Genomic DNA, 17,494 nt, shown 5'->3' with positions numbered 1-17,494 from the left:
AGAACAGTTATGCAGTTTCACTTCTAAATACTTGACTAGGTTGTCACACCTTCAGACATCACCTACAGAGCAGGAACTCCTGCTGCTCTGAGCAACCAACTGTGCTGGTAAGAGGGAAGCAGGCAGGGATTCTGTTCAAGTCTAAAATGGTCATGTACTCCTAGTAGGAAATAAGTTCACTTATTTTCTTTAAAAACTTGAATTTGTATGTTTTCAGTCCAGGTGCTTCTGAATCTAAAATACAAGCAAGTACTCTTAAAAGTAGTAATAATACTTCTATAAAATACAGCCAGCTATGGGAGAGTTCACTGTGCGAATTGGTGATTTCATCTATAATGGCAAGTAGTTTCTCTGTCTAGTAAATAAATTTGGGATGACTTTGTAACTAGGCTTCGTTAGATGCCTGTTGCTCTTTTGGTGGTTTTGTTGGTTTTTTTTGGGGGGGTTGTTTTTTTCTTTTTTAAGGCCATAGGCTTCTGTATGCTTCTGTGCTTGGCATATATGTAGCAAAATCATTTAGAGAGGTTTGTGCCCTTTCTTCACCCCAGATCAGGGCATCTGCAGATGCTGTCATTCCATGTTACTTCTGTGGGGTTTAGGTAGGGACTTGCTTAAAGCTCTCCCCGTTCAACATTTATTTATGAGTAACTGAGTAAGTGTATCTGTCAAATAAGTTTTATTGTATCATTACAGAAGATACTGTGTGGTTATGTGCCTAATGCTGTGGTGGTTTTCTGTGGACACTTTACATGCAAATGAATTGGCAATTAATCCTCAGCAGATGACAAAGATGAGAACACAGTTGTGTTTGTGCAGCTTCCCGGGCAGTGCTTCTGTCTTGGTGTCATTCAGCAGATGAGATGCAGTTTTTCCTGCTTTCCCAAGTGACATTTAGAGCTGATAAATGTTAGGCAGACAGTCAAAGCTATCAGTGTATAAGATGAAAGGTGTCGAATAGATCTGTAATGCCAAATAAACTGTTCCTGCTTCCCTTTAATCAGGTAGATGAGTTGTTTCATTTCCTTCTGAGCAGCAGCTCAGGCTTTCCAGTGCCCCCAAGCAGCTGCCACAGAGGGTGGATGGAGGTGAGACCTGACATTCCCCCAGCCTGGCTTTGCACGGCTTCCCTGTCACGGGCACCAGGCAGAGGTAGTCCCTGCCCTTCCCTGGTGCCCAGGCACAGTTTAAGCAGAACAAGGAGAGCGAGGGGACAGTTATCAGTCCCTTACTTGCGTGACTGAGTGTCGGTCAAGACAATCTAACACATATAATTTATGGTTTGTCTGTGATGTTTTCATGACTTGAGGAGTTTGCAAGGAAATTTGGCAGTGAATTAAACTAGAAGAGCCAGAAGGGTGCTGCCAAGAAAGCAGAAGGGGTAGTGTCATGTGAAGGATGGGAGTGTGAAGGGGCTTGGAATCGGTGGCAAAACGGGCGTGCTGCAGACAGAAATTGCTGAATTTGGTGTTAATGTGAATTGCTTGCCGAAGTTGGTGTTAATGTGAATGGCCTGTTCCATGTGTAATCGGAATAAGCAAGGTTGGAAAGGACCTCTGGAGGTCATTACTCCATGCCCCCTCCTCAAAAATCAAGCATAGGAGACATGGGGGTAGCAAAATATGTGTGCCTGAGCCATACAAGGGGTAATGGTTTAACTAAAAGAGGGTAGTTTTAGGTTAGATACTGGGAAGAAATTTTTTGCTGTGAGGGTGGTGAGGCACTGGAACAGGTTGCCCAGAGCAGCTGTGGGTGCCCCATCCCTGGCAGTGCCCAAGGCCGGGCTGGATGGGGCTGGGAGCACCCTGGGCTGGTGGGGGGTGTCCGTGCCCAGGGCAGGGAGGTGGAACTGGGTGGTCTTAAAGGTCCCTTCCAACCCAAACCACTCGGTGATTCTGTAGCTGGGAAATGCCAGTATCTGAATGCTGCACTTGTATGTGCTAATGATGTGACCCTGAACAACCTGATAGAACTCAGAAGTTGGATGAAATTTAGAAATTGGCCTTGATTTGGGAAAGGAAATTGGACCAGATAGCCTCCCAAGGTCTCTTCCAATCTAAATTATGCGATAAATTTATAATATTAGAGGCTTAATAATAATGTACATTTTTTTTCTTATGAGCATTGTGGTATGTTAATATTTGTATGGTTCTCAAAGTCCTTTCAAATATTCCCTGCATCTTGTTATAATTTAATCTGGCAGGCTTTACCACTTTTTCTCTTGCCAGAATAAGACCAGAGGATTTTTTTTAATAATACTTGTAAAACTGAATGTGCGTTAACTGCGAAGTACTGTAATGGTGTTTACTAATTATTTTTCACATTAACCTTGCTAGAATAGGTCAGTGCTAGCTTCATTTTAGAGTCGAGGAGACAGATGAAGAGAGTAAGTGTTAAAGGCACAGTTGTCATTGGAAATTGTTTCATATGTATATTCCTCAGTCTATATTGCCTCAGTTTAAGTAGCAAATAGTACACAGCCCTGTCTATGGAAGTGCAACTAAATGTTAAAATTCAACACAGATAAAATCTCCTGAGAGCAAGCCTCGTGGGAATACTGACATTCTTACTGTGATACACAGCTGAATGCATAATGCTTCCTCGCCTGTATGCCGTTTCTTGCAGTGGTTAAATTTTCTGAGTACATCGAAAAAGAATTCATTGCCAGGGGGCAATTATGAATGTGATTAAAACCTAAAAGCTCATAGTTAACACATATATTCCTGTAGTGGCTTTGTTTGAGTAATTAAATGGGATGTTATTGTTGCACAGTGAAATATCTGTTGCTTTTGGTGCTTAAGTATTACTCCTGAAAATGAAGTGTTGCCTCATCTACATTAGGATCACACAGAATTCATAGCAGTGGGGCTTATGACTGGCACTTGCTTGCCTTCATAAATTATTATTCCTGTGCATCAGTGCAAAAGCTGGTTTTCAAAAAATCGGGGGAATAAGCAGTTACCTCTACGATTAATGTCTTGCTTCCTGTGAGAGGAGCAAGAGCTTTCCTTTCCCACCCCCCCCACGTAAGCTTTTCTCAGCCTGGCAGCATTTAAGGGCTTGACTGGTGTCACTGACACCAGAGACCAGGCTCGGTTTGGATGGATGCTGCGGCACTGAGCTTGTTAGCAGTTTCTTGTCCTAGGTCCCTGTGAGAAGGTGGCACATTAGTTTTCTATGACAGTAGCTCTTTCATCCCCAACACAATTTATCTTTTGCCTACTCTTTACATTTAAACTTGTGTGGATGCTTAAAGGCGGCAGAAGGAAGGGAATGGGAAGCAGCTCCACCTGTGGAGGAAATTCCTGATTAATCTCAGCACAGAAGCAGAGCTGGAGGTGTTAGTTGTGAACCAGAAAGGGGAGCAACCTGCGTCACAGCAAGACTTTCTGCAGCCTGCAAGGAGCAGAAGCTCATCAGCTAAGCTTTTACTGGACCAAACTCCCATCTTGAAACACACTTTCTAGCACTTAATGCTGGAAAGTACAGAAAACATGGGAAGGAAGAGAAAGCAAGCTGTAGATTCAGGTATTGTCAAATAAATATCAAAGGCAAGGACTGATTACTTCTGCTCCTGTAGAGATATGCAGGCAAGCTAATAATTTAGAAACAGGCTCCTGCAGGTCTTGAGGTTACTACAAAACTTTCCAATTCTTTGGGGTTTTTTTTCTCTTCTAATAAGAAGGGTAAGAACAAGCACATTTGTGTGGGAGGAAATTCCCCCAGTCCATCGCTGCACTATTCCATGGGAGCTAGGCTGGAGCACCGCTCACTCCCCCGTTACTGGACAGCCTGATGGAAATCCTGAAGCCAGCTGGGAACAGCTATAAAGAAGCTTCAAGTGTTTGTGGGCAGAAAAGAGAAAGGATCATTGCTAGAAATGTCTACAAAATCTGAGTATTTTTATCTAATGTGGGTGCTATATGGCCCAGTGTTGGAAGCACTAAATGCTCTGGTGTGCTGCACTAATTGCTGTGCCTGATGGACTTCTTGTGGAATGGCAAGTGGCGGTGAGGAGGAGATGATAGAGGGTAGATGTGAGAGGGCAGCCCGTGGTTCCTTGTGATTTATGGATCTGAAACTCTTCCCCAAGGCTGACGTACTAGTCAAAGCATCATGAAACTAAAGAAGTGATGGAGTTCTTGGCATCCTGCAGTGACTGGGGAAAATGAGTCAAATGTTCACAATCGGGACGAAATACTACTCGGACTATAGATTTACCTCAGTGGAAAAAACTAAATCCTTTGTTTTTTAACCTTGGCATCACTCCTAAGCCCAGGACACCTCCTTTCTAATCTTTATCCTTCAGAATGTAGCTGAGAGACTGGGTTCTTTCTGAAAGCTTAGAATCATGGACCTCAAAACAGGAGATGATCCCATTGCTCTTCCACTCCACAAGTTCGTCCCTTAAGGACCAGGGATTAAACACTTCCTCTTTTTTGGTTAGATAATACACTATGAAATTGTATTGAGTGCTCGCTTGTGATCTCTAAAAAGCTTACACTTTCAACAGTGTTCACAAATCAAACTGAAATTATGTGCCAGGAGGTAGCAGTCAAGGTTTCTTTAGTGGAGCAGAAAAGCATGTTGGAAAGAAATCTGCACAGGCAGGTCAGAGGAGGGGAGAAGAAAATGGAGAGACTGATTTGAGGCTATTGTTAAATAATGAGAGAAAGGGACAAAGGAAATGGATTAGAATTTTACACTCTTTCTCCTGAGCTTTTCTCACTCAAAAAATGTTTCATCGGGAAATTGTAGGTACTTACGTACTTTTATCTGCAATGAATAGTTGCATAGTCTTTCTCTAGCATTTGTAGTGCAACAGTACTCACTCAGGAAGCTCAGCATTCACTCTATCAATATTTCATAGCCTGGAGAGCTCAGTGGAACTGCCCTGTGCATGTTTTCCTCGCCATTCACAATGAGAGAAATCCCGTCACAGCTACTTTAGTTGTGGCAGCGTGTGTCGCTTCAAGTGCACTTTAAACACTTTGAATGCAATCTCACAGCTAAAACCAGACCCTTGTTGCATTTGGTCCTACTAACTTGCTCATGTGGTTCATGGATTGGAGCTTTGGCATTTAAAATCTTAACTCAAAATTGATCAAGATCCAGCTAGAGCAAGGACAGGTTATAACTTAGTCCACGCTTTCTTAAGGAACTTGCTTAGTCCTGACCTGCGTGCTTGCTTGTAGTGATTTCATTTTTGAAGTAGTTTCCACATACTGTGTATTAAAGCAAGATTATGAAGAGTCTGGTCTCGGTGTGCTTGAAAGTCCTAGAAATCATCCTCTCCAGTAATGGTACAGCTTTATTTTATCTTGTCTTTCCCTAGGAGTCTCTGAATATGATGATATTGCCATATATCCCTTGAAGCTTTTGTCAGATGGGATGGGGATGAATATTCTTTACTCTTTGTGAACATCTATACTATTAAAAATAGTGTACTGTGGCAAGAGTGTGCTTTTGCTTCAAAATTTTGCAAAGTAATTTTAAAAGACACTTTTCCCAAGTGAGGAAAAATATATTTGAAAACTGACTGTAGGCTTGTTCACTGACTCAGACCCCGTTGACAGATATGGGACCAGATGTACAAGAAGAAGCTGTAAGATACCATATATATGAAGACATATTTATTAAAGAAAGAAATTAAGACATTCTGTATAGCCAAAAAAATCAGTTTAACTGGCTTAAACAATACACTGAAACTTGTCTAACTCTGAATTACTACTACTTTGAATAAGAGATCAAAGAGAAAAAAAAAAAAGCTTGAAAATCAGTTTAAGGCAAAGCTTTGGGTGAATAGGGGAGGAACTGATAATGAAGTACTTGAATGGTCTTGAAATAAGATTAAAAAAAATAGTTTCATGACACGGGCTTTGTATGGAATCCTTGAGGGTAGCACTGTTCATTGCAACGCTCATAGGACAGGAGTACGCAGCGTTCATTTCGTCTTTCATCCAGACAAGCAGGATGCCAAGGTGTAAATGAGCTGTGCATACAAACAAATCTATTTTTCATATATATATACATATATGCATAGCTTTACCGATTACTGATGTGCAGCCACAGGCAGAGAAGAATATGATATGCCTTCTGCTTGGCAGTTACGAAACGCTGTGTGAACTATGGTGATTAAATGTGAACTGCAACTGAATGTGCAAGGGACACAGAAGGTACCGAGACTTCAGCGATTAGGGGGTACACTGAGCGCTGTAGGGCTAGTCTCGTTTTTTGTTCAGATCTCCTGTGTGTGCTGCTTAGGAGTATGCAAAGTAACTCCTGGATCTTTTGGATCACTTTTGGAAGAGAATATCGGCTATGTGTTTGGTGCCCATTTCTGCAGTGGAGACGGGGTGATGGTTGGAATAGCTGATCTTGTGCATATTATAGGAAGTGTTTCTTTTTGTCTGGTTGTGAATGAATCCTGGACAGAGTTAATTGGCAATGAGTTCCCTATGATAAGATTTTTAACAAACTTTAATCTAATTCGAACATTGCGGGGGGGGGGGAGGGGAAAGCCTGAGTAGGAAAAGGAAAACCACATGCTATCGGGATAAACCAGCTGTGCATATGAGTATTACTGCTTCCTCAGGAGGACTTGAGCAGTCCTGCAGAGTTGCGTCAGTTCCGAGTTACTTGCTAAGCATCAAACGTTTAAGTTCTCAGAACAGTTTAATAATGTGGAAGTGCAGCGGGCTCCGTTCTGCTGTTTCATCAAGTGGGATGCTAATATACCTCCACTTGTCACTATCAAAACATTTCGCCTTGATGCCACTTAAGGCCTGGGGAACCCCAGGGCAGGGTGGTGGTCAGAGCGTGGACAGAATGAAGCACAGGAGTAAGCACTTGCATCTGGAAAACAATTTCCAAGCCAACGCATTGATGGAGTGGCTCTTTCTAAGGAAAACTAACTTGTATATGACCGATACATAACTTTCTAACCTGGCTGAACAGGGAGTGATCAGACTGAGCACAAAAAGCTATAGCAAATGCTTGGTACCATGCTGATAAGCTGCCACAGCTACTTGTAAACCTGCTGAGCATGTTTGCACTGAAGACTTTTTGCCACCTGTGTGGTACTTCCGCCTGCTTTGGTCTAAAATTAGAGCCCAGGCTAGAAGGGGAGCAGCGAGGAGATCAATACACTTTGCTGACAGCCACTACAGTTGCTTTTTTTTAAAAAAAACCCAAAACTGAGGCCACTAAGAACCGGCTTCAGCTGTTCTTGGCTTCCTCCTGCCTTTTATAAACTATGAGATATGGTGGAATGACGTCTTCAGCTTTGTAGCACAAAGGATTAACATATGTTTTAAACAGTACATAAAGCTGTCAGAGCGCAGCGTAAGCTCATAACAATTTGTCTTGGTGATGATGTATGGGCTTTCAGGTAGCCAGGGGGCAGCTGGACTGAGACAACAGCAGAACTGCAGAGAACTGAGAGCCGAGTGGCAAACTCCATGTCACTGATTAAATACTTTGTCTTTACAGGCAGAGTTTCCTTTTTCACCTCTGGATCGGAGAACCTTCATCGTGTGGAAAAGGTTCACTGGGGCACTCGCTATGCCATCACCATCTCCTTCACCTGCAACCCAGACCATGGCATTGGGGATCCAGTCTTGATGTAATTCCTCTGGGGATGGAACATGAGGTCAAATGGAATGAGAGAAGCCCTGCAAGAGGAGAGGAAAAGGGGAGATAACATCTCTTGTAACCTCACGTTCAATTAGAACTTCCCGGTTGTATTAATACATTGTAGTGCACTTGGTTTTCACATGTCCTTCTCAATAAATGTTGCAAATGGTGCCTTAAAGACCACCTTAAATTTGGTGTATTCTGAAGATGGTTTGTCTTCGTCTCCTAAAGGGGTAGGCGACAAAGATGAGTTCCAGAGTGGGCTCTTTATTTCTCTTTTTAAATATTTAGGAAGCTTTTCAGTTTAAAAGTTACAAACAGTCTTTTGGATCCTGTGCTGCTGTTACCTATTGAATTATTTAGTCTCTTCAGTTACTAATGCAACATAGAAAGTTTGACCTAAGTTGATAGGACAAGACGAGTGTTACTCTCACCTTCCATTGTGAGGGATGTGTTCTCCTTAGCCTGGGCGTTACCACCTGTGGTTTGGCTGCTGGGACTTACTTGAACTTTTTCAACTTAATTACTTCAGATATTTTATGCTACAAACAGGGACTAGTTAATACAAAGTCAGAAACACAGTTCTGTGGGTGGCCAGAAAGCCTGCTGTGGTTAGATGACAAATGCTTTGTGCTAAGGAACATCACTGCGTTAGATCGCTCTGATCAGAATGCAGCATTCACAGTCACCTTGTTTTCTTTGGGTCTCAAAAAGTGATCAGTCTCCTGGCTGGAAGCCTGGCGTTAGGGTTATGAAGAGCTCGCTATGCAGATGGCTTGACCAGAGGTAATCGGACAGTCCTCTGGATTCATCTGAGCATTCCTCATTGCCGAATTCCCAGGTAGGGCATTGCGGTTTGGGAGAGGCACAGCTGAGAAAAAAAAAAGCCATTTTTTAAATGGTTTTCCATGTGCCGGTTCTGGCCTCCTTAGACTCAGCCCTGCAAACCCCAGCTCGCCGCTGCAGAGGTGGGATGGCAAAACCGCACGGAGCGGTGGGCTGTGGCAGTCAGGTCTGGGGGAAATCCGTGTCCACCTGCGCTTCAAATTGATATGGTCTGAAGCTGGAAATTGATTGTAAAACACTTTGAAAATCTCTGATTATTGGGCCTAAATGTAATCTTAAGACCAAGTAGAAGTTTTTTTGTTATTGTTGACACAACTAAAATCTCATGAAATACTGTGTCTTATCTTGTCCCAAACGATGTTTTATGTGTTTCAGAAAGTCTTTTAATGGCTCTTTTTGGACTTTTTTTTTTTTTTTTCAGTTTAGTACCAAGACTTTTTTCTGTTAGCTAGGGCCATTAGTCTGTGGTGTTCCTTGAATAATAAATGGCAAGGGCTCCAGAGGGGATGATTGCATTGCAGTACAGGTACAGCAGCAAAGAAATGTGTAATCTTGCCAGCTACCTAGCTTGCTTATTACAAGCAAGGATTTTGCGGGTCAGTGCATTGATAAAGAAATGGTAGGAAATTTTTTTTTTCTCAATCAAATTCTGAAGCAAACATTAATTTGTTTTATTAATGGTCTATATATGTGAAAATCTGGGAATGTGCTCCGATTTTTAATTTTTTTTTTATGCATATAGTTTTAACTTTTTAATCGACCCTTTTATAGAAATAATAAGTATTGGGGGGGATTACACTGGAGATGAATATAAAGAGAAGTGATGGCAGGACACTTGAACTTGTTGTATTGTGAATGTTCTCATTTGGCACACTGGCAAGATTAGTCTCCTGTAATTTCATTTCTTTGTTCTCAAACCTGAAAAAGGCTTCCTTGTCTGTGCTGCCAAGGAAGAATCGGTAAAATGGCTGGATGCCGGGTAATAGTAAAGTCAGTTGGGTTCCGTATCTAAATACGTGTCTCAAAGCCTGTTAAATCCAGGAAACTTGCGTTACACCCAAGTTGTAAGTCTCTGTGAAGGCAGACCAAGATCACCAGCAACTGCTTTACTGCGTTAAAACTCGATTACATTACATTATCTCATTATATTGTCTCAAGCTAATTACATATCCTTGAGATTTATATGTAAGGCCTTCTCCGCATAATACCCGATAGCGGAATCCAGATATGAATGGACCTGTGTGGATTTTTGTTGGGATTCTCCAGGTTGAGGTCCTATGTTCCAAAATTCTTACTTCACCGTAAGTCCTATCACTGCTCTGCAACACGGCCATCTACGCTGCTTTGCCACTTTTAGATTTGTGTGTTAGTTATTTCTGTCATGCAGGGTTAGAGCTGCACTAGATGGAACTGGCATTTTCAGAGCTGCCCTCTACAAAAACTGCTTGACGAGCCTGTGGGGGGCGGGCTCAGCCCATCTCTTGGGTTTTCCTCTTTTGGGCATCCTGTGTATTGTAAGATTTCCTAATTACGGTGCATCTCTCATGCTGTGAATTGACTGGCATTCAGAAATCAAGTCAAGTTAGTATGTCAGCTTAAACACTTTTGGAGTGTTTAAGCTGAAGTAATGTGTTCAAGACGATCAAACCAAACCTGTGGAAGAACTTGTGCACTGCACCTGGCAAGAGAATTCCTTTTTTGAAAGAAGCATAATAATTCCATATGCTGTGTGTCTTAGTGACTGAGATTTTTTTTTCTGTTTGAAGCTACAACATCGAGGGTACTAAAAGCAGTATTTAGGTCTATGAAGAAATTAAATAGCAAATGATGTACAGTGCAGTCTAAAAGATTCTGAACGTAGCTTCCAGCAGGAGACCAGTAATTGCGGAGAGGCTGACGTTCCTGGGGCAGAGGGAAACCTGCAGAATTCACTGATCATTAGCTTAATTTATGGCTTAATTTATTTTTAGTTCACTTAAATAGCTTGAATAACTTTTTATTAAATTCTGTTTCTCTCTTCCCAGTTCTTGACAGATAATTCTGAATTTGAAACGCTTTAATTTCTGTCCGTCCTCTTTCAGGTTCAGCCTGCCTGTTGCTACTGGGAAATGCAGTGCTGTTTCTCAGAACTCTGGTTATGCCGAGGAAAGGACTTGTTCGGTTAAAAGTAGCATAAATCTGATGCCAGGCTGCTGGTGCTCTTAACGGCACCCACCGACGGCAGGACTCGGCTTGATGTTCCGCAGTTGTGCAGGAGCTGCCGTGAGGAGCCCTCGTGGCTCAGACCAGGCGAGGTCAGTGCGTGTTGGGGGCGAAGCCCTGACCCTAAATGTACAGCCTTGGGCCTGAAAGCATGCTCTTGGCAAAAGCGTTTGGGAATACTGCTTTGTGTTTTGAAAGAAAAGCATGGCAAGGAAAGGTCAAGCCTGCTCGTGTGAGAAGTCCCAGGGTGAAGCAGGAAATAACGTCAGGAGAACAAGCCTGAGCTGGAAGGGTTGAGAGAAGCTTCCTGAGGACTTGGGTGAAACTGTGCTGCTTGTAAAACTCTCTTCCCATTCAAAGGTTTTGGGGAATATCCAGAACTTTGTAAAATCAACAGCTATGTGATCACATTAGGTTTTTAGCATAAACCTAGCTTTCAATCCTGTGGCATGCTTTATTGCATTTTTTTTTTTATTATTTTTTTTTTTTACCCCCTATGACGTGATTCTAGGAACTCTGAGTGGACTTTTTGGCATTTCTCATGTATAAGATCTTCATTGTGTAAGCAGTTGTGGAATAGCTGTGTTTTTTAATTTCCCGTAAATCAACCGAAGGTTTGGAAAGTTACGTTTATGTTGAGACTTTCCTGAGTATGTGTTGTCCACCTGAAATATTCTGAGTTGCATCTTAATGAATTTCAAGTTCAGAAGTGCTTACGAGAATATTTATGAAAATATTTTGATTTGGATTTATGGTAGAAATTTAGCTTTATGGCTTATTTTTAAGGTCAGCATCTGAACAGGGTACTTTCTGAGGCTGTAGCACATGATGATGTGCACATTAAAATAAAAGTGTAGCTGAAATGGCACTGATAATGACCGTGCTGTCAAAAAAATCCGGTTTTGTTTCTTCTTCAAATGCAGTTCTTGGCACATTTGATTTTTCTCCTTTATGGCTTTCCTTTCCCCAGTAAATAAAGATGACTTTGTTTTTAATATAGAGTTCCTCATGTTCCTTCTACATCCAGATACCCTTACACAGTGTTTACTTGGATCTCTCCAACATGCTCATGTGTCGCTTTGTGCAATGCTTTTTTCTTGTCTGAATTCTAGGAATAAAAAGCAGGAAACATGGCTGCTGGAGGTCAGAGCTTTTGGAGGGGGTGGGGATTTAAAAAAATTACAACCAACACCACTCCTCCTCTTCCCTTCCCCAAGCAAAAAGAGAAAAAAAAAAACCCAACGCCTGTCTCTCCTTTTTGAGTCTCTTGTGTGGAAATCCAAGCAAACATTCCAAGAGCAGCAGCAGAGTTATTTCCTTTTGGAACCACAGATGGCTCTGGCATGCATCGATCGCCTTGGCCTGGCTCCGAAAGGCAGTTTTCCCAGGAAATCCGGCTAAGGCAGCCGGCCTGAGTGGGGGTAATGCTCAGGTGAGAGTCTGTTGCTCCCTGTAAAATGCCGTGAGGAGCTATAGCACGCTGCCTTATCTCTGGTTTTGTAAGCCGCCTTGGGAAGCTGAACACAACCTTAGGTTTGCTGAAACCTGGCAGTCAGCTCTTCTTAACGATCGTCAGTTCATCCCCACGGGATCTGGGGGGGGCATTTGTTACCTTCCACGGGAGTGCTGTTGAAGTGTGCTAAAGCTTTTCAGGGTGGACTGTCCAAGGAAAATAACTGTCCTATTTCCAACTGCACGTCTCCCTCTGGTTGTGTCCATCCCCTCCCCTAAATCGCTCACTTCATCTCTCCGTTCCATCCCAGCACATCAAGCTGTTACCTGGACACATATTGGACAGGGTATATAAGCTCAGGCAGTTATTCATTCACAGACTGGCTTGCTAGGACTGGAAAGGAGCTAGCTTTTTCCAGTAGCCCTTTCAGCCCATGGGGTGTATTAATCTTTAAGAAGAATTTCTTAACAGTGGTGGAACTGTCAAGTGTTGCTCCATTTTTGAGATATTTTTTTTTTTTCCATTCTTCAGCATTCATTTTTTTCCAAATGCTGTCTTAATTTTTCTTCCGTTAGAGGCATTGGCAATACTGGAAACGCCACCCTTTATGTCAGAGATTTATTTCCGTTGTGCCTGTTTTCCTATGGCTGAAATAACGAAAAGATAGGGATCGGTGCTGCCTGCTGTTGAACATTCTTGGCGTTTGTGATAACCTGCAGACAGCGAGTACTGAATTTTGAAACAGATAAGAGAGAAACTTATTTTTTTTCCATTTTTTGTTGTTCTTTGTCAGTGACTTTTGCATTAAGGAACTGCTGCTGGAGCTGCTCCTTTTTAAACTCCCACTGACTTTAACGGGATGCTACACGTGCAGATCAGACTGTGGGATGACAAGAAATGCCTTACTCGGACAGTTATTATTGCAAAATCAATAAAGCAGCCTGGAAGTACCATCTCCTTTATTTTTTGTAACCTTTAGATCCATCCAAGCAAAGCTGAAACCTCAAAATATCCAGGTGGCTGCAGGACAATCCTGAGGCTGTCCCAGGAGTCGGTACCGGATCAGTCTGTGAGCTGCCGGGTCAGGTAGATTGTTAATGAGCTTTACGGAGACCTTCGCCTGAGACTTCCAGCTGAAGGCTCACTGGTGTGGTAGCAGGGAAGGAGCATGTGCTTGAACCCCCAGCACCTTTTTCCGAAGAAGAATTTTACTTACAGAGAGAAGCTGAGATTTATGGAGCGTTCATGTTAGTTGTTTCTGGAAATTTCTTGTAATAAGCCTCCAGTGTTCATTCAAAAAGCTCATTTAGGAAATGGTTGCCCTTCCTGTGCTTTTATTAACAACAAAGAAGCCAACTGGGTTACTGAGGATTGATTTTTCTGGACAGACATCTTGAATTTGTCTCTTTTATACAATTACAAAATTATATTAAGCTATTTATATAGGTGTCTGGACACTTTGCTGCTGACTCCACAGAAAAAAATACTGATCTTTTCTTTTGGGACTGCTTTTCACTGCCAGGGTGAGGACTCCGGGTGGATTCACACTTTGGAGTGACTTCCTCAGCATAGTAACTTGCCAGCCAGCCCACGAAGTCTGGGGGGAATACACAGGAGCAGGTCCTCATGGAGGCATTTTGCACGTGTTGGCTCTGGGTGGTGGTTGCTTCCATTGCCTTTAGCAGGCAAATGTTTTCATTTCTGATTTATCTCACTGCAGGAGATGTGTTCCGGGAGTCCTCTCCGCGCTCTAGGGCTTTAAATGTGATTCACTGAATAACCCCGTTTACCAGGCGATTCAAAACTTCAAAGGCTGTTGTGAAACCAGATGGACTCTGAGCTCATTTAGTCCCTTGCACTTCTCAACACAAAAAAAGTGAGAAAAGTGGCCTCACACTGCACTTCTCCTGTAGTATGACAGTTCTGTGGGCCATACGTGGGTGTTTTCTCATTTGTTTGTTTATTTTAAAGGGAGATAGAAATTAATTAGGAAGGCATTCCTTTCCACAGGGAGGAATATCACCAACATAAACTCTCTTTTACTAGTATAAAAAAAGCAATACAACAAAAGTAAGTCAAGCAGAAGGGTAAGTTAAATTTAAGAAGGTGTTAGGCAGGGAGCACCTACGGGGATTTCTCCACAATGTTGAACTGGTGTCATCCGTCCTTCCCCCCCTTCAGTCCACTTTACTGTTTCATTAGAAGATCAGACACAGAACTGGAAATACAAGCTTTCAGGCAATTGAACGGAATGTTGACTATGCTAAAATAATTTAAGTCATACTGCATCCATGTTTTAAAAAATAACGAATTAAGCTTTCTTCTGTTTGTATCTTGTGTATCAGCTGGGCCATTTTTAGGTGGTGGTGTCCTCCATGTGTACTCCATGCCAGTACTTCTGGCGCCAGGCAGAATTAAGACTTGTAAGAAACAATCCAAGAAGAAATTAAGACTGAATCCATAAATACACAAAGTGTACAGAAATTTTCCCCTTGGAAACGAAAAGCTTTGAGAATTTGGGTGTTTTGGAACCATGAGAAAGGGCGAAGTTTTACTCGTTTTTCAGTCCTTTAGTTGAGGTGCAGGGGATATGCACCTGCTCCTCAGTACTCCCCACTGCTGTTCCGTGCTTGCACACAGTTGGTAGATCTCCCTCTCCCTTTCTGGTTGCACAGGCGTTTTGTTGGGGGTCTCCGTCCATCCAGGCTACGTGCGTGCAGCAAGAATCTCATTTCTCTGCCTCAGCCCAGGCACAAAATGAAGGCAGGTGGATTTCTCAGGAAGGCTGTTCTCATTTGGAAGTGTGTAGCCACAAGCACACAGCTCGGGAGGTGCTGACGGCGCTCGCTCACGTCACATTTATTAGTGCCAAGAGCCTCGGAGTCCTCCACCTTCGTAGCCGCCTGCGGCCCCTGAGCCTGGGTATTTTCAGCTCAACAACTGGAACTTGAGACCTCTTGCCTTTGTTTTCTAAATGCTTTTAGCACCTCCAGATGGCTTGTGAGTCAGCGAATTCCAGCATGCTGCAAAAATTATCACTTTCAATACAAGTTAAACACCTTCCGACTGTAACGAAGATCTTTATTTAGGCTTTAGAGCAGGCCATTGAAAATTGTCCTCTTCCTCATCATTCTCCTTAAATTAAATACTTCAGCCATAAAGCATGCACAGAAGGGCACTAATCAAAAGCCTTTTTGTAGCTGAATTGTATAGGGAGATACTCTGGAGATGTTGAGGTCTAAATTACTTATTCTGGCCCCTGGTGAGGGCAGCTCTGTGGCTGACAGGACCCCGAGCCGCTGCAACCGCACGGACGCTGCTCAGGGCTTGTACAGGGAAGTTACAAGCGGGGCAAGGGTCATAAGGAACAGTAATATCCTCAGACCATTTGACAGAGCTGAAAAAAGCAAAAGGCTTTGAGCCTTAAAGCTTTGTTTTTAATGAATGAAATGGAGCAAATGAATAAGTGGATCAATTAACTTGAAAAGTAAATGTCGCCGTCTGCCTCTCCCCTGCCCACTGGCTGGACAGGGTTATTGAACCTTAGTTTTCTTCCCTGGGAGTTGTGGACGGCTGTGCGGGGACGGCGGTGCAGCAGGACAGACCAGGCTGGCTGTTACCCTGCCCTGGGGCTGCAGTCCCCACCGGCCCTGGGCATCCGCTGCCGCCTCCGAAGGGGTGAGGGCTTCTCTGCAGTACGGAGACGACAATGGTGGGAATAAGATGAGCATATTGCAAACTATTTAAAACGAACAAGATTTTAGTTCTCTAACAGCGATGGCATGTGCGTTGGATGCATTCTGAGTAGTCCAGCTGCACCAGGCGGTCACCTGGGGGACCAGAGGTTGCCAGCTGTGTGCAGGGCTGAAAGGTGAGGACGGCGTGCGTACATCCCAGCCAGCTTTATTCACGGAGCGTGCCTGTCGGCCAGGTTTGTGTCAGTGCGACAAATAAAAATCTCTCTCTAAATTAGCTGCCTTGAAATTGACAAGTATTGTTTTGTTGGGAAGAGCGCAGGTGTGGAACGCATGCTTGACTTAACGAGCTTATCTAATCTCAGTCTCCTTCAAAACTGCTAGCCTGACCATAAATATTGAAGTAAGCTCTTTTGAGAGGTAACAGCCAAGAATGCTTCCTAGTCACACGAGGATTTACCATTCCTAAACAGCTAAAAAGATGAAACTAATCTGAAATATGAAAACCCCCTAAACCCCAGCATTCTGCACCGCTGGTGTGTTGCAGCTGGAAGCCAACCGCCGGGCTCGGGCACGGGCTCAGGCTGGCCCGCGGCAGGGATTTTTACAAGTGACTCAGTGAGGGTTGCTAGTCCTCTCTGTTATTGCAAAGTAAGTGTAAGATTATTACGGTAGCTGAGTTAACTGCAGACTTTTTCGAGTCTTAATCCTCCTTACGGGCTGCTCCTGTTCGTGTCTGACAGCAGAGGAGGGCTTCTGCCGGGGGAGCACCACCATCCCGCCCGCGGCTCCCAGCAGCAAGGGTGGCAGCTCAGCTGTGCGTGTCTCCTGGCAGGAGCCAGTTACTCTAAACAATGGAGATGGTGTTTATCCTCACGGTCAGGGCTCCATCAATTTGTCCAGTTTATGTTGGGAGGAGGCAGTAAAACTGATGCTTACAAGAAACCTGATGGCACGCACTCCCGCGTAGGGAGCCAAGAAACCCCTGGTGTCCCTTGGCCCCTCACAGGATGGGTGGTAGAGACCACCCTGGGAGGGGGCTCGGGGTACAGCGAGGGCTGGACAGGGCGCTCTAGCCATCAAGTCCAAGATGCAGTCAGCAGCTGGGATGGGGAGGACGCATCTGCCAGATCTGGGGCTCTAAGGAGGTGGTGGCAGCAGGAAGGACTCCAGGGGGGAACGGGAGATATTTGGGCTCTTTTGCAAGTCTCAGCAAGATGTTATAGGTGATGGGAAGGGTGAGACCTCCTGCTGCTGAGGAGGTGCTGAGAAGGAGCAAATGCTAAATCCAGGTGATGGGAAGGGTGAGACCTCCTGCTGCTGAGGAGGTGCTGAGAAGGAGCAAATGCTAAATCCAGGTGATGGGAAGGGTGAGACCTCCTGCTGCTGAGGAGGTGCTGAGAAGGAGCAAATGCTAAATCCAGGTGATGGTGAGTGCTGAGCCGCAAGGTCTAAGGTCCCAAATGACACTTGATGGGGCCTGATACCACCCAGGTGCACGTGCTGGGAAAGGCAAAGCTAACTGAGGCCCAGGGACTTCGGCAGAGTGGGATCCGTTCACAAGAAGAGGCTGAAATAGTTTTTTAGAGACGTTTCATTTAGTTTTGAAAGTTGAGATCAGCGTGCGGCATTCTCCAGCCATCCTTTGCTGATAGGACTCTGTAGT

At 43.8% G+C, this 17,494-nt stretch overlaps 1 protein-coding gene across 3 annotated transcripts in view; it reads left to right on the top strand.

The window, feature by feature from the left end:
- Nucleotides 1-7,822, top strand: part of OGFOD3 (2-oxoglutarate and iron dependent oxygenase domain containing 3) — a 44,691-nt gene extending 36,869 nt beyond the window's left edge. For all 3 annotated transcript variants that reach the window (XM_055795681.1, XM_055795683.1, XM_055795682.1), the window contains one exon: nucleotides 7,489-7,822. In XM_055795681.1, coding sequence (XP_055651656.1) covers nucleotides 7,489-7,625 — 137 coding nt within the window. In that variant the 3' untranslated portion in view covers nucleotides 7,626-7,822. The remainder of the gene's footprint in view (nucleotides 1-7,488) is intronic.
- Nucleotides 7,823-17,494: the final 9,672 nt, after the last annotated feature.

The sequence above is a fragment of the Falco peregrinus genome, chromosome 2, assembly GCF_023634155.1.
Source record: "Falco peregrinus isolate bFalPer1 chromosome 2, bFalPer1.pri, whole genome shotgun sequence".
Classification (NCBI taxonomy): Eukaryota; Metazoa; Chordata; class Aves; order Falconiformes; family Falconidae; genus Falco; species Falco peregrinus.
Note: the sequence above shows the minus strand (reverse complement) of the source record. Positions and strands in the feature narration are given on the sequence as shown.